Source organism: Oryzias melastigma, linkage group LG1, assembly GCF_002922805.2.
Source record: "Oryzias melastigma strain HK-1 linkage group LG1, ASM292280v2, whole genome shotgun sequence".
NCBI lineage: Eukaryota > Metazoa > Chordata > Actinopteri > Beloniformes > Adrianichthyidae > Oryzias > Oryzias melastigma.
In genome coordinates this window covers 9,686,337-9,710,289 of record NC_050512.1, presented here as the reverse complement: position 1 = coordinate 9,710,289, position 23,953 = coordinate 9,686,337, and the positions used below count along the sequence as shown (strand labels likewise).

At 37.2% G+C, this 23,953-nt stretch overlaps 2 protein-coding genes across 8 annotated transcripts in view; both read left to right on the top strand.

The window, feature by feature from the left end:
- Window positions 1-18,556, top strand: part of LOC112137100 (colony stimulating factor 2 receptor subunit beta) — a 22,615-nt gene extending 4,059 nt beyond the window's left edge. Inside the window, exons 1-11 of one of the 3 annotated variants that reach the window (XM_024259237.2) lie at window positions 4,187-5,029; window positions 9,185-9,236; window positions 10,429-10,626; window positions 10,713-10,824; window positions 10,918-11,014; window positions 12,293-12,380; window positions 13,727-13,860; window positions 13,971-14,172; window positions 15,159-15,255; window positions 15,347-15,413; window positions 15,648-18,556. In XM_024259237.2, coding sequence (XP_024115005.1) covers window positions 10,533-10,626; window positions 10,713-10,824; window positions 10,918-11,014; window positions 12,293-12,380; window positions 13,727-13,860; window positions 13,971-14,172; window positions 15,159-15,255; window positions 15,347-15,413; window positions 15,648-16,577 — 1,821 coding nt within the window. In that variant the 5' untranslated portion in view covers window positions 4,187-5,029; window positions 9,185-9,236; window positions 10,429-10,532 and the 3' untranslated portion in view covers window positions 16,578-18,556. Of the gene's footprint in view, window positions 1-4,186; window positions 5,030-7,955; window positions 9,237-10,428; window positions 10,627-10,712; window positions 10,825-10,917; window positions 11,015-12,292; window positions 12,381-13,726; window positions 13,861-13,970; window positions 14,173-15,158; window positions 15,256-15,346; window positions 15,414-15,647 lie in introns of those variants that run through there. The other 2 variants (XM_036212465.1, XM_024259238.2) reach the window with 2 other exon arrangements.
- Window positions 18,557-19,002: 446 nt separating this feature from the next.
- Window positions 19,003-23,953, top strand: part of LOC112137093 (transmembrane protease serine 6) — a 17,533-nt gene continuing 12,582 nt past the window's right edge. The window contains exons 1-2 of one of the 5 annotated variants that reach the window (XM_024259218.2): window positions 19,003-19,380; window positions 19,968-20,088. In XM_024259218.2, the coding sequence (XP_024114986.1) occupies window positions 19,306-19,380; window positions 19,968-20,088 (196 nt within the window). In that variant the 5' untranslated portion in view covers window positions 19,003-19,305. Of the gene's footprint in view, window positions 19,381-19,964; window positions 20,089-23,953 lie in introns of all 5 variants that reach the window. The other 4 variants (XM_024259219.2, XM_024259216.2, XM_024259220.2 and 1 more) reach the window with 4 other exon arrangements.

The window sequence follows — 23,953 nt, the reverse complement described above, 5'->3', positions numbered from 1 at the left end:
CTTTTCTTTAAGGTTAAGATTTTTTTTAACCTAAAGAGGCTCATGTTAGTTAAAACTTTTAGCTCATCATTGCTGATTTGCACGGATTCTGCTAGATATCACCTTTTGAGGGGAGGGGGGAGTCCCTCAAAGATATAATTTTGAGCAACATATGTGTTAAAAATCTTCAAACAGCACTTTCAGAATTTACAGAGGAAGGAAACATGTAGGTGACAAACGCAAGTTTAAACCAAATTTGGTGTTAACATAACATAAAGTTTTGAAGATATATAAACTTATCTGCTATTGAAAGTTGGCAAAAATGCCATTTCTAATTTGGAATGGCAATTACAGTGTAGGAAAATAATACTCTAGTGCTGGACAACATCCTAAATGGGTTAGACTTAGCATGATAAGCCACCACTTTCAATGAATCGTCTATGTAAAAACACATATATGCATGTTTCGAGAGAGTATATATGAATGTGAATGGTTCAGAATAAATAATGTCTTGTACGGCCCCTCATACTTCAGCGTTCAAAACTCTCGTGTTTACATGCAGCTATGCAATTTTTTTACGTCCATTTTCAGACTCTACAGGCAGAACACACAGCCACTGAACGGACATTGAAAGTTATTTTGAGTCACGTCAGTTAGAAAAGTGCCATACAAATAAAGTGTTATTTGATTACACCAGGCTGAACTTTGACCAATCAGGGCTGCTGACATATTTATTGTGTCCCTTTTGATTTGCAGAAGTATCAACTGTTTGAACATTAACCATGAAGGAGGAATTAATAATTGTGGTCGGAATTCTATGACAGCAAGTCTTTCATGTGTCAGAATAGAGCTGTGAAAGATAAAACCTGGTGTAAGATTGCTGAGATTTAACATTTTGCAACAAACTTCCAACTGTTGGTGGTGGACATGCGCTAGTATCAGGTAATGAGTGTCCACTGTGAACACTGGACTAAACGCACATTCTTGAACATGAAATGCAAATCTGGTTTGAACTTGTATGGCAATCAAAAAGAATCATAAATCGCCAGGAAAAGCAGCATAAAGAATGGTGTATCAAAAACACAGCTCTTTACACACGTTCTATAAGTAGCCCACAATTTACACCCTCTGTATTGTCCCTAGAGTAAAAAGAGCATCCATAACACCATTCTAAACCACTCGTCCAAAGTGCCGTTTTGTTGGGTCCCATTGTCAGGAGCCAGAGTTCTGTTTCCCCTCTGGTCACTGGATGCTGCTCAGTTGTCTCTCATTGCCAATCAGGACTCTTAAGCACTGCACAGAGCTTCACTCAGGGCAAAGTATTCTGCCTGCATTACACAGCGTTTCTACCTGGACCTGCTTATTCTCTGTTTACCTGCTGCCTCCCCTGACCCTCACCTGGAGTCTGACTGCTCTAGTCTCTTCTTTGATGCTCCCATGCTCGTGATTGACCTCTGCCTGTCTGACCCTGATTTAGCTTTGTGGACTTTTAGCTGTGCTTAGTTGTTGTCTGAACTAATAATAAACCGGCTGCATAAGGAACCAGCTGTCTGCTTGTTTGTGACATCTATACAGGCATTGAAAAACACAGTTTTGTTTCTATAGAAAGGCTATGGCTGAGGGCAATGCATCATTGTCTGCTCTTGTTTTGCCTTTTTCACATGTGAGAATTGTTGAGTTCAACTCCAGGATATACGCAGCAGATTCTTTGTGTTGGTGACAATATTATTTTGATTGTACCCAGTGTTTGGTTTTTGTTCTTCCCATTCTTTTTCGGTTTTACATTTTTTATTACATTAAAAATTAACATTATTACATTAAAAATGATCAACTTTGTGGTTGATGGGGTTAGGCTGTGCAAAATCAATGAAAATCAAAACAGTATCTCAAACTTGGTGGCTGCACAGACTTTGTGTTTGTGTGTGTGTGTTTGTGTAAGGGGGAGGGTTGTGTTTAGAAGCCCTAAGCAGGTGTGTTTGAATAGGACACAGAATAAGAAAACAGGAAGTAATAAATATAGCACAGCCTCAAGGTGGTTTCAATTACATGTGTTTTGTTATGGCCACATTCAGCGCAATAGACTCCACAGTGAAACTATTCAACAAATCTAACTAATATCCACTGAATCATTTACACAAAAATTCAGTTGACATAAAAATACTACAACTAGCAAACAAGTTGCTTCATTACTAAGTCATTTTAGATAAAAGTGCTTCCTTAATAAAGTCTTAATCGCCGTTAAGACTTTCATTGAACTGGATCGTTCTGTGCCAGACCAGCTATGATGGGATTTTTACAAGTATTTTTTTTAAAACAATGATGTCTGAGGATATCACAGGATCATTAGTATTGTCTTTTTTAGAAAAAAAAACTACTTGCTTTAAATATTTACGGTAATAATTCAAACATAGGAAAGTTTATAATTTGGGAAGGGGAGGGGAAAAACTGTGTATGTAGGACAATACCTGAGATTAGAACATCAAAGCAGCTGTATTTTCTGAAATTTAACTCTTTAGCACCAGAGCTCCAGTGTTTCTGTTCTTTGATTTACTGTAACTTTTCAACCGTTAATACGATCAAAGTAATTCTGAATTACGATGATCGTGTTAACAGTTGAAAAGTTACAGCATGTTAAAGATTTTGGGTCTAAGTGTCTCCAACAACGCCTCAGGTGTTAAAGGGTTAAAAGGAAATATAAAAAAAAAATTGAATTTTTTACACATTTTCCTAAAAGAGTGACATTATAGTTCACAGTGTGAAGGATCTTTGCTTCAAGTTGTGTTGGCGCTGAATCTTAAATATTTTATTTTAAACATTGCACTTTGCATCCTCTTGAATTTTTATTGTTGAGGAGATAGTGATGTGAAACTTATGTAAATGCACCAATATCAGACTTTCCAAAGAACCTGAGCATTTTATATGTGCTGGTAGAGTGAATTATTTTTCATTTAACAAAAGTCGTAGAGGTCACTCAGGGTTTTATTGGCGTTTAAAGCGTAATTTTGACAAAGTCACAGTCAAATAAGTAAACCTGTCACCACCCACATCATTCTGTTATTGTTCATCACTGTCTGCTTCTTGGTTTCAGTTTAGTCAGTGATCATGTAACAGTTAACATCAAATTAAAAATGTACAAAAAAATAAAAAGATAAAACAATACTAAATGTGACCCACAAACAGTCATTTTCACTCACTCAAACTACTGTCACCTTGCAAGAACTATTATTTGTTTTCTGTGGCTTCATACAGTTATCATATGGTATACTATAGCTATTTATTTCATTTTATAGTTTGGAATTTGTGCCCCACATCAGTTCAAATTTCTTGTGCTGTAAAATTTTTCATATTCTGATTTGAAAGCAAAAAAAACAAAGGGAGTCGGAGCTTCTGGGGAATGTGTGAATTCCCGTGAAAATATATTTTGATTGACCTTCACTAAACCACAAATGAGAATCACCTCTGATCTTATATCAATGCAAACTCAATGCAAAAATTCCCCAGAATTATGATTTAAGCATTTAAAGAAGCAGTTTAAACCTGTTTCCTTTGCCTCAGCAGACCAGACAAAAAGAGACAAAACGCAAAGAAATTTAGGGAATTTGAACTGAATCAAAGACTTTTGAACTTGGGAATCAGGAGCAGACAAAAAATTCAGTTTTACAAAAAAATGTAACATTAAAATTAGGTTGGTTGGGTCACAAGTTCCCTGCTCCGCTGCTGCATTATGATGCATTCACTTGTAGACGACTGTACATATCCATCTTCATTTTCCTCGTCTGAGCTGGAAACTGCCTCGAGAGGCTGTGAGGTAGTGGGGGAAGAACAGATGGATGACGGGAAGTGTGGGTAGGCTAACTCCACAGCAGCAGTCCAGAGGAGACACCAAATCTGCAGTTCTTTAAAGGACCACTAGGACGGTGTCAGGAAGCAGCAAGTTTTCATTAAAGCATGTGCTAAAAAGTCAAAGTTTTATTAGCAGAATAAAATCCATGGACTGTGGAACCCCTGATGGTGATTTTTCTATTTATTAGATTTTTTTTCTTTTTTTTTTTTATAAAACACAAACTCTTTATCCCCTTCATGTCCGACTAAATTTCCAATTATATAAGGAAATATAACATTTTTTGTAAGGTAAAGCTAAATTTTCACAGCAGTCCTGGATTAAATTAAATTGTACGTTGTAAATTAGCGACATACGCCGTTGGGGGGTGGAGGTGGGGGGTGGGTTAAGGGAACCCAGCAGAGCTGAAAACTTCACTTCATTCTGCCAAACTGTCATTTTTGGCACTTTTTTTCTTGCGGAGAGAAAAGTTCTGTCAAAATGTGCTAAAAATGTACCAACTAAGTTTATGAAAACAGCTTTTTAAGTCAAAGCAAAAAATCAAAAGTTTAAAAACTGCTTTATTGTCACAGATTAGTGTGGATCTCATTCATGGTAAAAATGGAAACTTGGGATTGTGAGGAAAAAAAAAAACAAATTTTCAAGTTTATATACAGTTTCGACTGGAATTTCTTAAATAATGCTATAAAATCAATTAGAAAGATGCCAATTAAGGACGCCATGCGCTTGTTTGTGGTTTTCAGAGCTGCTCTTTATCCTGAATAAAGTGGAGGATCTGCTCCAGTCTCAGCTCAACATGAGCTCTTCTCTCTCTGTCAGCGCCTAATCTGTTCACCAGAGCGTGAACTGTGGTTTGATACCACTTTTAAGACAAGGGGTAATCTTGAGCCAATACTTTGAAACAAACAAAGAGCAAACTATAAAACTCTGAGATAAAAAAGTCCATCTGTGACACAAACGAACAAGAAAAAGGTTTTCTTTGAAACAGAAATGATTGGTCTACTACTATCAAGGAAACCACCTTAACCACGACGGGTTTTTTTTTCTTCTCTGCGTCAGTTAGTAGCGGTAAAACAGTCTTCAGTGATGCACAAGCGAAAAAGTTTTTCCACCGGAAGATTTTCAGAGTAAAGGCTTGTTTTCTTTTTCTTTTTTGAAAAAATCAAATTTAGAAGAAGAAATCACAACTCAATGAACACTACTTGGCAGGTAAGCTCTTCTGTTAAGTGACTTAAGCTTTGGGCTGTTTTTGAACATGGACAGGTTATTATGGTTGATAAGAAATGAATGAACATGTGGTGAGAAATGATGGCAGATTACTTAGGACCAGCAAAACAATGTGTTTTTTTACTGAGTGACTATTTTTCATGACAAAACAATATAAAATGGAACATGGAAACTTCATTTTTAGGCATGACATCATCTTGACCTTAATTAAATATTTTGCTCTTGCATTAATTTAACCCTTTAACAGGCAAATCCAGCCGATTGTAGACACACTTAGAAAACATATTATTAAAAATGTTGTGTAGATTACTCCACCAAACTAATAATATGTTGCTTGGGTTGTATTTTAAGAATATCCAACTGGAAAACAGGAATTATTTAGACCAAATAAAACAATAATGTCAGATGAATCATGAGGTTTTTTCGTCATTTTTTGTTGTTTTTGACTTAATACTAAGGCTTATCAAATGTTTTCATATGCAAACATAATTTGGACACAAATAGTTCCTAAAAATGAACTAAAATAGGTGCACATGTTTTTGGATAATTGGCTTTGAAGGACTGGTCTGTTTTATGGGAAATGAAAACATCAAGAAAGAAAGTCAGAGAAGTGAGAGATGAAATATAGATGACACAAATCAAGAAAGCCTACAGATGTTTGCTGAAGACTGTGGAGGTGTGATGAGACACAAGTAAACAGACTGGCTAAAGGACTCCATTGAACCTGCTGGTATACCCTGATAGATTAGTGCTGTTCAGATGAATAATCCAATTCCTTTATAATTACATTCCTAATCCCATCCAAAGGAGACATGATTCATTCAAAATCAGTTTATTGAGTTCTATTTCCCTCACACTTGGTTGTACCAGTATGATGCCAGTCAAATGATAGAATCAAACCCCTGTGTTTAAGTCAGATGTTATCTTGTCACTCTTTCTTTTTAGTGGCATTTTCAAAGAGACGTTTTGCTTCCCGTGACATTTGGATTTCCCCTCCTAGAGTTCTACGGCAACAAGAAAAACCACACACTCTTTAGTCATTTTCTCTCCCTCTTCTTTCACTCAGACGCTTAAAAAAAAGTCACCTCAAACTAGATAGGTGCAACTACACTCATCAGCCACAACCCCTTTTTGGGTGACAGAAAGCTCTTTTTGTTTCCATTGAGCCAGAGGAAAAGAGAGAGAGAAGAAAAAAGTCAAGAAATGGTCGGTGTTCAAAACAGGATGTTTGTACGTCCTCTTTCTTCACATTTTCCCCACCCATGTGGTTGTTTGCTCTTTTTTCTGGGTTTGCAGCTTTCTGATCTGTCTTAGTACACCTCTCTTTGTTCTGTTGCTTGTCCGCGGACTTGTTTCAACACACCTGAAGTTTATGAGTTTAGTCTTCAGCTTGTCGTCTTTGATTTCACATGGTGTTTCGCTAAAGGGCTGCACGGTGGTGAGGTGGTTAACACTTTCGCCCCACTATGAGAAGGCTCAGGTTCAAAACCTGGCTAGGACCTGGGAGCCTGCACCTTCCCCCAGAAGATGCCTGGGTTTTCTCCTGCTTCCTCCCAGTGTCCAAAAACGTGCTTCCTAGGTTTATTGAGCAACCTATCCAGGGTGTCCCTTACCTTTGAGCCACTGGGATAGCTGGGATAGGCTCCAGCAAACCCAAACATTTGGGATTCTTTGGGTTCAGAAAAAGCTATTCAGCTAATATTCAATGCATTTCTTAGGCTATAAGTTCTATCTGTTTATTTTATTGGGGAAATAAATCCTCTTCTGTGTCTAAATCCTCCAAAACAAATGCCTCGGGCCAAAGAGATGCCCCCACATGGCTTTATGATCTGTGTTTGGAGGTTGTTGGAACATTTGGATAAAAGAACATGCTGGCTCTTAAACCTCATTTATATTTACACCAATCACGACCTCCAACCAAGCAAGCAGCTTTGTGTCCTCATTTCTGTTTAGAGACTGACCACAAAGTTAAACCTGACCTTCAAAATTGCAGAGAAACCAGGTTTCTCTGCACTCCGAGATCAACACTTGCCAAGTAGACAACAAACATGATAAAAGATGCTAAGAGATTACTACAGACCTTGTTTCGACTCTATAGTAATGTAGTTTTATGGATGTTTTATGAATGCAACCTGAGATTATCTCCTTTGTTTGTGGGGATACTTAAGAAATACAGATGTAATAAAACTTTTTTAATTCTTCCTTGAGCCTCATTACACAATTGTTGCAATCTGTAGAAATTAAGAAATAAGAAATAAAGACGAAGACGTGAGCTTTTTTTCTCTTCATTTTCACTCCAGTTTAAGCCTGTCTTTGAATGCATTTGACATCATCTTCATACTGGTTTTCTAAATGCTAACACGAGTTTGCTGCAGCATCTCTTAACTCTAACTGTCTGTAAAACGACCTAATTTTTGTACAAATATGAGAATCTGATCATTTTTTCTCCAAATTAGATCATTGTAATGTTTTTTGATAAATCCTCATTTTTTTATTTTCATGAAATTCTTTCCAGTTGAACAAAACATTATCAAAAATTTTATGTTTTCTTATTTAAATATACAGTATTTATTATTTTTGGTCCTGAGTTGCGAGAATTTTTTTAAGTTATTTCCAGGTAAAAGAAATATTCTCACTGTTGCAACTTCTTCAAAAATAACCCATCAGACATATATCTTTTTAGCCTATCTGATAGCGCGTAAAGTACCCATCACAGCACTATCGTCATCACACTTCCTTGACCTTTTGGAAGACTTAAGTAAATTTTATCACTATATACTCAAGTTAAAATAACCAATAATCTTTTGAAGGTCAACTTACTGGAAATAAAGTTTTTCTTTTCTACTTTACTGAGGTTTGATGTAAGTATTCACAATCCTCCCCTAAAAAGAATAGAAAAATTGGTCTGAGTGTTTCAGAAACTGCTGATCTACTGGGATTTTCACACACAACTATCTCTAGAGTTTACAGAGAATGGTCAGAAAAAGAGAAAATGTCCAGTGAACAGCAGTTCAGTGGGTGGAAAAGCTGCCGGCAACTGCATGTTTGGAGTCACTATCTCGCTGCAGGATGAAACTCCTGACCAAAGTTGCATACAGAGAATAACTTGAGCTTAATGGGTGGATGAGATCAGCCTCTCAACCCTGTCAGACTTAGTTCAACATTTTTTTATGAATTAAAAACAGTTTTGTGAGCAACAATACAAATGCAAAGCAAATACAGTACTCTATCAACTTCCTGGTTACTATTATATTTGAGCTGTTTCCTAGAACACTCTTATTGAGAAATGCCTACTTCACTTTTTTTGTTTAAACTATGAATTGATGTTAATCAGTCTGCATGTTGAGAAGCATGGTGACTAATTCACCCACCTTGACATGAACACCCATATTAAAATCTTGCCTTAAAACACATCATGGATTAATATAAAATAATTTCTTGATGCTTTTTCTCGGTGTTCTAATGAATCATTGTGCAAGGATTCAAAACAGGTTGTTTTTTTGGACGGTGCAACTGTTGTGATCCTTCTGTGGTGGGCTGCAATAACCACACACCAGAAATCCTTCATAAAAACCCACACACATTTTTTTTTTTTTTTTTTTTTGCATCCTGTTTTTACAAGACTAAATGTCAAACTCGTTCATGTATAGGAACTACCATCCTCTATTTGTCTTAAAAAGACACCCAATAGGGGTTGAGGCACTTGTTTAAAAATAATTTACATATAATTAACAGTTAAAGGAAAATAGACAAACCTTGTGCATCAGTGAGTATTGATACTTCCACACTGTAATAATTGAATATTTAAACTGGTAAAAACCCACAAAGAGGCAGGTATATTTCGGTTTTCTACCTACTGCCTTATAGTTTTTCAAATATGTTCACAATAGATATATTATTATAAACCGCAGGTCAGCATGTGACGTGGAACAAGTTCTTTTTTTTTTTTTACCAGTAAACACTAATGTTTTCTAGAAAAGGAGGTTGGGTCACACAGGAAGGCGTAGTGAGTCATTTTGCTGAATGTAACCTGTAGACACTTCAACCATTTCATCCTTATCTACTTTAGAGGCTGGTAGCTGATGCAACCGCTGATATTTTCACCACTAAACGACTGCTCTGACGCTCTTTTTACAGTAGAAATGACATCCACAGCTTGAGGGCAGATCCTGTGTGGCTGTACAGACAGGTAAGGCATTTAAAGATGCATTCTTCCCTGTTTTGTCTTTTTAATAAACTTAACAGGAGTGACATCTTTTGTTGCAAGGAAACAGAATGAATCCATTGTAGTGCTTGAGCTCTGGTGTCAGATAAACAAGGGTGTCAAAGGATGTCAAACTGGGGGCAAAATTGAAGGTTTTATTGCAGTCAGCGCTGAAAAGGCAAGCAGGAGACGTTATACCAGGCAGGCAGAGTCAAAGAGGGTCACAAAGATAAGATGCAGGATGGCAATGAAGGAGCATTATAGGTATTATAAATGAGCAGCACCATGAAAAATACAGATCAGGCAAAAAAGTTTAAATATTTGGATCATTTCAAGGACATTTCAAGGATCAGTATTTATCGATTTTATTGATTCAGTTACCATATTTCAAGCTGAGACAGAAAGTCATTTATGCAAATGGGAAGTCTAAGTTCCCTTTCTATTATGGTGACACACTCATTTCTGTCAGTCATTATGACTGTAGCAAAAATGCTGTTTTGATATCTTTATTTGGTCGTTTTTTTGTTATGAAACTGAGGTATTTCTTTTTCTGTTTCTGTCTGAAATAAATTTAAATCTTAAATCTAAACATTTCTTAAATTCAATAATCACAACTGCCCTACAGGTACAATACAAAAACCTGTAGCACCTGGTGCTTGAGTTAGTCTGATTGTTGTCCATTTTTTAATCAGCGCCAAGGTCTTTTAAGAAGAAAATTACAATATCAACAGACAATGTAAAAATGTAAAATGCTGCTGAGTAACCAGCATGATATATCTAACAGATTTAAAAGAATAAATTAAAATGGACAAACTGCTCAGCTTTTCAATAAGCATCTAAAAAAAAAAAAAAACACTTAGTTTTAGTCAGGCCTGCATTAATACGCCCACATTTAGTGCCTCTCACTGAAAATAGGAACCTGAACTCCCACTGGATGAAAAATAACCCTAAAGCAGCAGCAGAAAGTCTGAATTTGTCTATAAAATAGACAATTTCACAATTATGTGGAGTGTTTTGGTTTTCAAATGTAAATTCAGACATGCCGAAGAGTCAAAAACATTCAGCACTGTACTGTTCTAAGATGACCTTGACTTCTCTTTGTACCAAGAATTCTTGAAATTTGATGAATTTAGTCACAAGACATAATTTTGTTTTATTCATTTTGGTTTCTGATTAGGGTCAGAAGAACTGGGCAGTGAGTGATGCTCTTCAGTGGGTGCAACTGGAAACCAAAATCCCCGCTGGGTTCATAATCACCCAAGAAGATCACAAACGACAGAAATGGAGAAAACCCAAGACATCCTGTCCTTGTTGCTTCTTCTCTCTGTGTTTCAAATCGGGAGTACTTCAAATTGTTCCCCTCATCCAGATAATAGTAAGTGAAATTTAAAGCCTGTTCCATCCCACCTTCATCAATAAGAGTAATTATATTCATTCAATCTCCTTTCCTCATTTTTCCAGCGGACTTAAACTGCTACAGTGACTATGACAGTATCATCACATGTATGTGGAACAGCACATCTGCATCCAAACACAAGGACTCTGTTTGTAGAATTGACACCAAGTCACCCACGTAAGAATCGTGACAAGAAGATGTATTAATGAACCCTAAATGACACTGAGAACAGAAAATTATATCACCATCAATTTTTCTTTTTCGTTCCAGCTCATCAGAATTTAAGGCATCCTGTGTCTTGGAGCCTGTAGATTTGACCAAACCGGATATAAAGAAGTGCTCCATGGTTTTCACGAGAAGCTACTCTGTGAGTATGCAGACCGCCGTTGATGTCACTGTGAGACATTTCCATTTGGAAATCAAGGAATACTTTAGGGAAAGTTTCAAGACTGTGTTGACAAATTTCTAAGTGAACTTTTTTTAGTGAAGGAGAGACAACAGACTTTCTGAGTCAGTTTCTGTCATTTTCTTGGATAAAGTTTCTGCAGGAATTCATTAGAAATTCACTTCTGAGCTGAAGGCAGGACTGTTGTTTTAGTGTGATCACAAACCCTCTTCCCGTCCCCGTTGATGAGAGCTCGGAGCGGGGAACTTGTGATCTGCCTAAAGTATTCTCTTTGACACAAAGAAACTCCTTTTCAAATGTCATTTTTTTATCTGCTCCTGATTCACAACGATTTCAGTAAAGAAATACTCAGAAATGCAAATTTGAGCTTATTTTTATTATTTGTGTCCTACATCATCAGAAAAATGCCACAAGAACGTCTCAAAAACCTACAAAAAACATAATTTTATATAAGAGTCTTTCTATCTTCACATCATTTCCTTCCTCTTATTTCTATTTTCTTTTTGATTATAAATTATGAGCCAGATAATGATAATTCATGTATAGAAATAGCAACCCAGGGTGGGATTATATTTTCTTCCTACTCCCTTTCAAGAAATCTGTATTTCGATGCCTAGTTACCTTATGCCTGGCAAATCTTTGAATGGTTGTAAACCTCTGTTGATTGTATTACACATGCATTATTCTTTCATTGATTGCTTAAAATAAACCCTTTCAAGTCAGAATCAAAATTTCTACCACAATTTTTGCACTGCATTTGCTACCATATGCCTGATCATAACGTTCTCTGTTCAAATCTGCACATTTTTTTAAAAAAATACACCAAGTCTCATAAAGGAAAACACACACAAATCCCAAACTCTTATTGTTTCTTATACAGATTTATTAATGATGATTATTTTTTACTCTTTAATATCAATTAATTAGATTTACGATTTCATTTTTCTGTTTTCATTAAGTAAGTTCACACAATTACTTAAATTAGTATATGTTGGCCTTTAATCAAATTACTTTTTTTCTCTCTACCTTATCTTCTTAAACAGATTAGGCTTTGAATTAGCAGGTTTTTTTTATTTGTGTACAATAATACAATGGTACATAATGATGTTAAATAGATAACTATCAGACATCTACTTTCTGTTGGAATAAAGTAAGCAAACTTTATATGAATATAACCATTTTTTTCAAGTTTAATTCTAAGTAATTTGCTGAATTATAATTTTCTTTTTTGTTTTACAGTTTACCCCATTGGAGGTATACTATATCAAACTAAACTGCAGTTCCCTGAGTAAAATTCAGACAAAAATACACAAGCCATCCTGCCACGGTGAGTATTGACCTAATGCAGCATTTCCCAACCCTAAATCTCAGAGAACACTGTCTTGCAATATTTTCCATGTCCCCTTGCTACAGCACACCTGATTCAGCTCATCATCAAGCTCTGCAGAAGCCTGATAATGGCAGTCATTAGGAACAAGTGTGTTTTGGCTGGGTGGTATGAAAAAAAAATGTAGGACAGTTCCCCGTGGACCTGCTCAGAATGCACAGAGCTAACGTTTACAGTGTCACTACTCATTACTTAGTGCACTATTTAGGGTGTTCGCTACTTTGTAGAGGCATCTGAATTTACAGTTCCCATGAGGGCTCGGTTGATTAATTTAATTTGAATCAATCTAAGCTTAAAAGAGCAATAATCAGTCCAAAAAAATAGAAATTAATCAAAAACATAAAGCTTTAATGGAATTTCCCATAGGAGGGCTAATGCTAATGCTCAGTCATCATAAACATAGATTGCTAACTAAATGAAAATCTTTATATTCTCGCAGGCATGAACTTTCCAAACTCTTTTAAGGAGAAAAAAAAATTAAAGTTAAAATTTGTGGTCTAAAGCAGTGTTTTTTTTTGTTTGTTCTTTGCTTCTTCTTCTTCTTCTAGAAAAAGGTGTACTACTATAGCATGAGCTCCACCTAGTGGCCAAACTGAAACGCCCTCCAGGAGAAGCAGAACAATGTTTACAATGTTAATGATCTGAACATTTTTGTTAGATTTTTTCCTCTTGAGAATCCGTGTAACACCCTATGAAATTAACTATCTCATTATTTCACTAATACATTTTACAGTGTGTGAAACAGACTAATATAAATACATTCTAAATATATAATTGATTGTTCATGTATTTCTAAACAAATGTGTCTAAATGTGTAAACCGTATAGACTAAAAATTGAATTGAGTGGATCGAAAAAAAAATGGGAATTGAATCAATCTAGGCTCTGGAGAACCAAATCAAATCAATTCTGGAAATTTTTATTCATTATATAGCACCCGGGAAAGCCTCTGTGAGAAGTTAGTGTGCATTGAAGCTCACTGGTTTGGTGAATATAGACCACAATGCATTGCGTTTGAACAACTTGAAAGAAATGCATTTAAATATATTCATCATAAATCAGCACACAGTGGATTTGTAAAATAGCTTTCGCAAAATCTTCATATTTATGGGGTTTTTACTTCACTAAATGGTTAAGTGAGTGAGGTTGTGTCCAAATTACGTCAAAATGCAGGGCACTGGACAGCTTTGCACTACAATCTTTTAGGAAGTAGTGAAGGAATTCTGTTGTAGCCTCAATCTGACCTGAAGAGCAGCTACAAGTGACTTTAATCTCTTTTGTTTTCAGTAAAAGTGAAGGCTCCAGGGAAACCATCCATCAATTCGACGACAGTGTCCTGGTTAGCTCACGTTCCAGAGCATGCCCTGCTTAACAAATTTACCACACAGCTGGAGTGGAAACAGCAGGATCAGTCCTGGAGTGTACGTGAATTTCTTTGATCACGTGGTGATTGCATTTTGGTGGGAGGATGCTCGCAGTTTGATTGTAAAAAGTTGAAACTATGAAACACTCAATTCCTGGTTCTTGCTAGGACCCCCTTGTGAAGAAGACAGAACTGAATTGTGAGCAGAGCTGTGAAGGCCAGCTGGACCCTGAGATGTTGACACAGGGGGAAACTTATGAAGCACGGGTTCGTGTGCGAGCCGCCGAAGAAAGTATAGAAGGAATTTGGAGTGACTGGAGCCCAACTCTAACCTGGGTGTCGAGTGAGGGAAGACCTAAACCTCCACCAGGTAAACATCTGAGATTGAGCAAAGATGGTTTATTGAACAGAAATTAGGTAGCATCATATTTCATTTTCAATCGTAGTATTTGTAGCATTAAAGTCTGTTATCTATCAATGAACCCTGCTTATAGTCATTAAGAAAAACCCAGCGGTCTGTGAATTGCCACATGCTGCTTTTTTTACCCCTCTATTGTGGCTCTCTGCTTAAAGAAAAACAAAAGGTTATTTTTTTAAAGTAACTGTAAAATAAAACTTAAGTAAGTAGTACAGTAAAAAAAAAGTTAACTTTATTCAACTCATTCACAAACAGTTGAAGCGCTGTGCAAATCACAAGCTGCCTAACTAAAACATATTGACAGATTTGTGCACCATGCACTTAAAAAATCCACAGGAGGTCAACCAGAATGAAGGAGGCAGATTTTCTGTTTTTGAACAAATTTAAGGATTTTAAGTGAACTTTATGGTTTGAAAAATATGATAAGGGACACTTAATTAGCTCTGATTTGATTTTTGTTTGTTAGATTTATAAATTTCTGGCTGCAGATACGCCACAAACATGAAGAAAAACAGTTTTTTTTTTTGTTTTGTTTTGTTTTTATAAAGCACTACTGAGATGACACTACCTACTACTACAGTACATTGGCTGCATTGAGATCATCTTAAGTGACACAGGGTGCTTTTATTTTGAAATGATGACACGCAAACCTTGGTCAGCATTATACACTACTACATATTGTGAAATAAAGTTATTTTCTCCTTATTTTTTGGGTTTTATTTATGAAAAATAGCAACAATTATTTTATATTTATTATGATAATAACAATAAGATCAATATAAATCAGTGTCTTATTTTGACTCAAGACCTTGTGGCTCCTGCTGGCTACTGGGTCTTTACATGTTGAAGGATGCAGACTCCTGGTGTGACCCTTCAACATAATATACTGTTTCCTCTGCTGTGAGTAATTTGATGTTCCTCTACTTTATGTCTGTCAGGAGTATCTATGGCTGTTTGGAACATAACCATAGCAGGAGCTGTGGCGTTTGTCTTGATCTCTATTGGCGTTTTTCTGAGTAAAGAAAAAACCGTCTGGTAAGAGGACAAGTTTTCCAAATGGATTCATTATTAGGCAGAATCATGTAAATTTATATATTTCATGAGATAAATATTTTTCTATTTCTAGGATCTACGTTGTGAAGAAGATAACAGGTCCACCAGTGCCAAATCCCTCAAAATCTACTTCTATCCATGTAGGCATTTTATTGATTTTTTTTTTTTTTTTTTATAAACTTGGCATAACCATAAATAAAAGTTGAATAAAAGTTAAATTAAGTAAAAAAAAATATGTCTTTGGCTAAATCTATGAGTGTATTCATACTTGAAGAGTCAGCCTTGTAGACAGAACATCAGAATCACCTTCTGATATTTAACAAAATGTCACCCAGATCACATATTAACATTGTACAAATCTTTTTGTTCCTCAGAAATGGTCAAATCTGCTCTTCACTAGTGAATCCTTTGACTCTTGTTTAAAGGAGGAAATTGCCTCCTTGCAGTTAATCCCCACTATTGATGCTGTCCAGGTCATCAGACCAGAAGAGAAACTCCTTAAAGAGAATATCAAGTATGAGTCCGGCAGCTCTGGCTTCTCCAATCCAAGTTATTCTGCACTCTGCCCGGCTCCTCTTCCTTTGCTCTCTCAGACGTCCAATGATCGGCTACTCTGCCCACCTTCTGGACCCGCACAGGATCAACAAGAAACAAGAAAAACAGAGACGGATAACAAAAGAATAGAAGTAGCGAGAGAGGAAATCTTGGAGTTGCTTTTGAAGGACAGCAACATCGTCACGGCAATGCCGGTTTCCGACTATGAGAAAGTTGAGCATCTCAGGCAGCAGAGTGTGGATTCCGGCACGTGCTGCTGTGAAGTGGTCAGTCCAAAAGATGCAGAGGCTGACAGCTTCACTTTGATGGATGGCCTCAAAGAGGGAACTCTACTCAAGAAGGAATGGGACAAAGGGAAGGACGGAACCATCGACTTTCACGAGCTGTTCGGAAGCAGCAAAAGTGATTCTGGCAAGCCCTCCATTCAAGTTTGTTTTGAATACGAGCGAGTCTCGACGCCCCACGCAGACTCGCCTGAACTCCCCAGCCTGGATTCAGGCCTCAACAGCACAGTAGAGAGTCAAGAGGAGAGCATGGAGGTTAACGACACGTCAACCCGCTTCCCATTTCCATGTTCCTCTCTCTCATTACCACAGTATGATCTGAACTTTTGTGGATCGGGTTTGAATCCAGTCTTAGAATCCCTTTTAAGTCCTGGAAAACTAGACAGTTTCTCTTTGGTCCCATCCAACATGACTATTGAACCATCTGGTAATGACTACATGCCGGTGAGGCAAGAACAGAGCTGAGGAGACAAGAAGACTGAAGTTCTTCAAATGGCCACTAGAGAGAGGTTTCAGAGGAGAATAGTTTTTCATGGACTTCCATGTTTAAAGACTGACTTTACACCCAAACTAAATGAATGTACAGCCTGGTTTCAATATTATAGTCAATGTTTTTGCTTCAATTCATGATATCTATAAGCAGAATGGATTTTATTTTGCTTAATTTCTGAGGTGTTGAAAGCTTGTTTTTAATGTATGTTTAGAGTCATGTGTGGGCTCAAACATAACATTCATGTTTCAGCTTCAGCTTTTGTTTTACGTTTTAAGAAACAAATTAGAGATTAGTGTATAAACTTTACAGTTTATAGTGTATCTCTTTAGTAAAATCAAATCAGGTTGAATTATTAGTTTGAGTCGAATTAAAAAAAAAATTTAAAAAAAAAAGAAAAAGCTGAGCAAAACCAAAATTATTTTAGAAACTACAGTTTGTCAGAGAGCGTCGACACATGCAGACTCATCCCTTCTTTTCCACCTATAGAAACAGGCTACTTTTAATTTTATCCTCAACTTCTCAATATTTACTTCTTAGCTTTGCTTTTATGAGCAGTGCAGTGAGATGGAGGTCTTTGATGCAAAATGATGCAATTTCAATGAATGTTTTTGCATAGATTTTAAAAAATATTTATCCAACTTCTAAGTGTTATTAGAGACATATTATCATATTATTATGGTTTCTGAATGAATATTCTTGTATGTTGCTTCTGGAGGTTGAAATATCTTTCTGTGTGTTGTTGTTTGATGAAAGCAGTGAATGTAACACTTGAATCGATGTGTCATGCTGTGAGCGAAAATAGATACTAGTTCTCAATAAAAAACAATCAAAAAGAAAGTTTTATTTTTTGTAGTTTTTTTTGCATTTAGATGTCAATTTTTTTATATATAAAGAAAGTTACATTTCTCTTGGATCGATGATCTGTCTAGGGTGTGGCCTGTCTTTTGCCCTGTGATAGCTGGGTAGCTATAGACTGAGTGTGACATCACCATAGTGGCAGGCTTAGCAGTTTGGGGGTGCAGGACGATTAAGATCGATTAAGGCCTTCTGCAGGGGTTATACTAATTATTATTATTTTTTTTTTATTAACACATAATGTATGCAATTTTTTTAATTTGTCAAGTTTTTAAATGATGGAACGAAGCAATACTGTATGGAGTGGAATAAACAAAATATTTTCTTTTTCAAAATTACCCTTATTTATTCTTTCTTTTTTTTCTGTCTCTTCTCATTCATGACTTTGATTCTGTTCTTTTTCTTGTTCCGTCTTTCTGACTGCACTTTTGGAGGTGTAGCAACACGTTTTTTGTTTTCTTTTTGCTTTTTCCTTTTTTCGCAGCTGTTTTTTTACCACTTTTTTCTTTTCAACCTCTTGTAAGAAAGAGTCTTTCTTTCATTGCTAACTTGCTGTTGGTGGAATATTCCATTGCGGCAGATTTATGGGGGAGGATGAAACACTTACATGATTAGTCTTATGCCATCTCAGAGATTTATTTTTTTATTATCATTATGTGAAAGTCAAAAATTGATAGTGCATGAAAATTATTTTGGAAATATTTTAAATATTCAGCTCGGGGCCCCAAAGTGTTGTGGGGCCCCAGGCATTTGCCTATCTTTGCCTAATGGTAAGTCCACCCCTGCAACACCCATAGAAAATGTTTTACTTCTGGCTCCTTTGAAATGAGGTAAATTCAATTGCCCCTTTCTCCACGATAAGGATGGCCTCATGTTGGAACCAGATGATGTCAGCAAGCAGTGATGGGTCCGAGTCCGTCTCAGTTAACGTCCTTATGACAGCCACTCTTGCTAATCGGTAGTGAGCTTGTTGTGCGCACTGACTGACAAACTGGGTCCAGTGAATCTTTCAATCAAGCTTTTTATTATTTAGAATTGTATTAAGACATCCGATTGGTCAGTTTATATCTTGAATACCCTGCACTACAGAAAAAAATGAAAAAATATAATGATCAGTTAAAACATGTTAAAAAATGTAGCAGAGCAGGAATAATTATTTATTCAATCCTTAAATATGATGACTGAGTAAAAGCTATTTATTTCTCAATACATGTTTATGGGATTTTGGCTTCTTGGCACTTCCTAACTATACAGTTAATGGGTGAAGCAGATGTTGATGATGGCTGGATGTAAACAATAAAAATACAACAAAAATATATAGAAGCCAATATAAAGACTTTTAATAGATCACAACATAGATAGTTGAATTTCAGTCCATACCTCCAAAAGCAGAGGACTCACACTCAGTCTCATGGGGATTTCCTGTTTGTGTGGAAAATGAGCGCCCTCACCAAAACGCTGCACGCTCCCAGTAGACTTAACTCCCTGTTGGGAACTTACTAAGTCTGGGATTTAACTGGTTGCATCACTGTTGCCAGGTGGTAACAGAGCAACTCCCTGTTGTTTTCTGAAAGGAGTCTAACATACAGGTGCGTGATGCCTTTTATTAGGCGTTCCAGTCCTTTGTGAACCCATAATGGTAGCGTAAGTTAGTGAGCAAATACCAGTGAGATCTGGGAACCTTTGGACCTACAAACAGAACTGGAGCTGCCCTCTGTCTGTTGGACAATCGTCTTTGGCCAGTAATGCACATTGAAAGTTAGAACAATAGCAAACTTTTACATCAGTAAGAGCTGATGGACATTACAATGGTTTTGGAAGGAACCCGTCATCTGGAGTGACTCTATGGCGCTGGGGCACGGCTCAAAGAAGTCAGTTTCATGCGACCAGGGGACTCCACCTGCTTCTCTGAACGATGGGGTCAGTAGTTTGTTTTGTATACATGAATTGTCTATCCTGGAATATGACAAAATATGTTGAGATTTGTGCTAAAGGAGTAGGCATTTGAATCGAAACACATAAAGGCTTTTTTTCTCTCGGTAGAGACTGGAAGAGGTTTTTGTTGTGGTCTTATATGAGGTGTAAGTGAGTGACTGTGAATGTTTCCTCTGCACTAAGACGTTTCTGTATGAAGCTTGAGTTTCAATTCATCTTTCAAGTTTCTTTGGCATGTTTTTTCCTCAGAAGTGACTTTAGTTTCATGCATGACCTTAGTGTCAAATTTAGGGGGAAACCCAGTGAGAACATTTACAGCCAAACATATCCAACATGATGAGCTTTCCTATATCGAGTCAAGCTGACTTCAATGTTGCAACACTGACTTTTTTGTATTTATATAAAAAATGTGTAAATATTTTAAAAAAAATCCTTCTAGTTTTCAGGATCACAAGGCAGCTGTGTCAAATCATGACACATCCGCTTATTCATTTTACTTCAAAACTAATTAGAGAAAACACAAAAATGTATGGACAAACTAACACACTGTTGTAATGAATGTTCTGAAGTAGGTAGGACCAACGGCTGTGTCAACAAATAAGTCCAGATCCCACAAATGTCTTCTGGCGGTCCTCATCCTCCTGATGGTGCTGATTGTAGCTGCAGGAGCCACACTAGCCTGGTACTTCCTGGGTGAGTATTCCTTCCAATTGTAGACATGTCCATGTTTTAACACTAGAATTCCTGAGCCTGCGCAAATTTACGCAGGGAAGAGTTCCCCCCCTCTAGTCCGAGAGCCCATTGTTGTGTCATGGTGGGTCACTGATGAGCCATTAACTTGCCCATGTATATGTTAATGCAGCATGTAGTACCTAATGTGCATTTGAACTAACAGGTTGTGTGGGGGTTGGAGTTACCTGATGCATGTAGACAAGTATTGGCTTTCCTGCTTTTACTCACATTTGAACTAAAGTTCCATCTCATTCCTAACCCAGAGTTCAATATGATGTTGCTCCACCTTTTGCTGCTATTGCAGCTTCAACTCTTCTGGGAAGGCTGTCCACAAGGTTGAGGAGAGTATTTATAAGAACTCTGGATCATTCTTCCAAAAGCTTATTGGTCAGGTCACACTGATGTTTGTGGAGAAGGTCTGGCTCTGTCTCTGCTCTCATTCATCTCAAAGGTGTTCTATGGCGTTCAGTTCAGGACTCTGTCCTCCATGTCTTTATGGACCTTGCTTTGTGCTCTGGTGCACAAAAATGTTGGAAGATGAAGAGCCCGCTCCAAACTGTTCCCACTAAGGTTTAGAGCATTGTCCAAAATGTTTTAGCCTCCTGAAGCATTGAAAGTTCCTTTCACTGGAACTAAGGGGTCTGAAAAACAAGCCCACACCATCATTCCTCCTCCACCAATGCAGTCTGAAACGTCCCGTTCTCCTTCAACCTCCAAACCCAGACGGGTCCATCAGATTTACCGATTGAAAAGTATGATTCCTCCCTCCAGAGAAGACATCTCCACTGCTCCAGAGTCCAGTGACGGCTTTACACCACTGCATCCACGCTTTACATTGTACTTGTTGATGTGTGGCTGCAGCTGCTGCCATGGAAACCCATTCCATGAAGCTCTCTGTGTACTGTACTCATGCTGATCTGAAGGTCATATGAAGGTTGCAGTTCTGCAGCAACTGACTGCAGAAAGTCTATAACCTCTTTAGACTTTCAGTATCCTGGCTGAGTTGTTCCAAATTCTTCCATTTTGTTCTGATAGAACTGACAGTTGACTGTGGAATATTTAGGACATTTCAAGACTGGATTTGTTGCTCAGGTGACATCCTATGACAGTTCAACACTGGAATTCACTGAGATCCTGAGAGCAAAACATGCTTTCACTAATGTCTCCAAAAACAGTCTGCATGTCTGAGGGCAGATTTTATATACCTGAGGTCAAACCAAGTGATTAGGGCTCCTGATTCTGATCATTTGGATGGGTGAGCTGATACTTTTGTCATATAGTGCATGTTTATGACTTATAAACATAGACACATCTTCAAGTCAAAAAGACAAACATCCCAATAGCAGCAAGACTCACACTCCTCTGAAACCCTTATCTCTATTTCAAATAATCCTCGATGTGGACTCTGGGAGCAGTGAAGACGATTCTTTTGTTGTGGAATCAGAGTTCATCTTCTCAGATTCCTCCTATGATGAAGATATGCCAGTACATGGATTTGCAGCCAGAATATCCTCTCCACATGATACTTATACATAAGAAGACTAATAAACTATTAATTGTTGAAGAAGAGAATGATGAGAAGCCTTCATCTTTAAAAAGACAATTTTCCCAATTCAAAAAAGGCAATCAGAATGTTGAAGACAGCCAGTGGTGCCACAAAACACAGACACACTGGAGAACAGTCTTTCTTGTAGGCCAGGACTGCCTGGTCCTAAAAAACCTGTTTCTCTTAGGTATGTGGATGGGGGGAGGGAGCAGAACTGTGTGCTGTCGTACAACCTAGATCTAATTTGCAATTTGAAGGTCATTAAATGCATCAAAAAGGAATCAAATGCTCCCCCCCCCGCCCCCCATGTCACCAGTTTGTCATTTATTGTACTTGTCTGTGTTAAAACTATTTCTTTCCCCTGCATTGAACAGCTTTGAGGTAAAAATAAAATGTAAAAGTAAACACAATGTTCATGGTTTAAAAGCATAGAAAAAGAAACCCCCACCCCCCCTTGTCACCAGTTTGTCAATTATTGTATTTGTCTGTGTTAAAAAAATTTTTAACTGCATTGAACAGTTTCAAGGTAAAAATATAAAAGTAAAAACAAATTTTTAATGTGGACTATTCCTGAGCGGGATTCGAACTCATGACCTTCTGAATGTGAGTCCGCAGCCATAACCACTTGACCGTCTAGTGGCGGAATCTGGAATGCATGTCAAACTTAAATTTAAACCGGACATTCTGCATTGTGAAAACAGGAAGTCATTGTTGATGGTTTAAAAGCATCAAAAATGGATCAAACACCCCCTCTGCACTGCACAGTGTAGTGGTGGAATCTGGAACGCATGTCAAACTTTCAACTGTCAAACATGTCAAAACTTCCTTGTGTTTTTTGGTTTTGTTAGTGAATTTTGGCATTTTTTTATAAGCCCCAAAGGAGATTTTGGCCCCTTCATTTTATTGTTGGTTTCACCTGCTGTGATGTCTTTTTCTTGTTTTGTCGTTCACTTCGTCAAAAATTCATTTTCACTGGGTGAATTTGGTGAGTTTTGGAGCATGTGGGCGACATTTTTGCTAAAAGTGCAGTATAAAATTAATTTAATCCTACATAGGATTTGGTCATATAAATGTAAGAGCAAAAATTTGGTGCTTAAATCTTTTTTCTTGTACAAAAAAAATCCTCCAAGCCCTCATCCAACATGGATGTTCACAAAAATGTACTGACAGGGTCTATAACCGCAGGAGTGTTACCTCTTTAATTCTTTGCTCTTGTCCATCTGCAACAACAGCTTTTTACTCCAAATAAAGACAGAGTATTGATCAAATCTTATTGGCTTGCAGTCTTGTTCCTTTCTCCAAACAAAATTAAGCAAATGTATATTTGCATTATAAGTAGCCTGTTGGTGCAATTAAAATTAAATTTTGGAGTGTTTGAAAACGTATTCAGTGGTTTTCAGTGGTTTTTAAGAACATTTGTAGACCAAAAAAAGACATTTTGTTGCATTTGGTTTAGATTTTGAGCCTCTGCTGAGTCTTTGCAACGCAAACCAACCTTGTGCACAGAGCTGAAAATGACATGTTACACAGTGTGCTTGTATTAGTAGGTTCTGCTTCAGTTTTATTACTATGGGCTCAAAAAAGGTCTTAAAGATTTGCAACCGTAACTGAATGGATTCACAACCACCACCTGACCGAGAGGAATGAAGACAGTACATAGGGAAATCCTTAAAAAAAACAAATTGAGATTTTCTTATTTAATTTCTTTAAAAAAAATGTAAATCCTTAAAAAAAAACAAATGGAAAATTATGCAACCAATACTGCCCTCTCAGTCTTGTTAACACTGATACTCGCCTTATAGTCTGCGGCAATGTGCTAACGACAAGAAGCCACCTCCTCTTTGATTGGACAGTTTGATTTGTGGCCATCCAATCATAAAGACGTATTAAAACAAGGGCAGAATTCCAACTACAACTTCAGGAGCTCGCACAGTTTTTTACTTAGCATTTGCAAAAAATAATGCTAAAAAATGTAGAAATTATTTCACAAATGCAAATCTTTTTTATAGGCATGCATACCCTTTTTACAAATTTGCAAACCTTGTTTTTTGGGTTTTTTTTATTTGTGGTATGATGAAACTTGATTTGTGTGCAAACATGCAATTGTCGTTGCAAATTTTTATGGCCTTATTTTGAGCCTATATTTTTCAACATAATTTCCATCCATCCATCCATTTTCCTGACCGCTTTGTCCCTGTGGGGGTCGCGGGGGTGCCGGAGCCTATCCCGGCCACTGAAGGGCGAAGGCGGGGTACACCCTGGACAGGTCGCCAGTCCGTC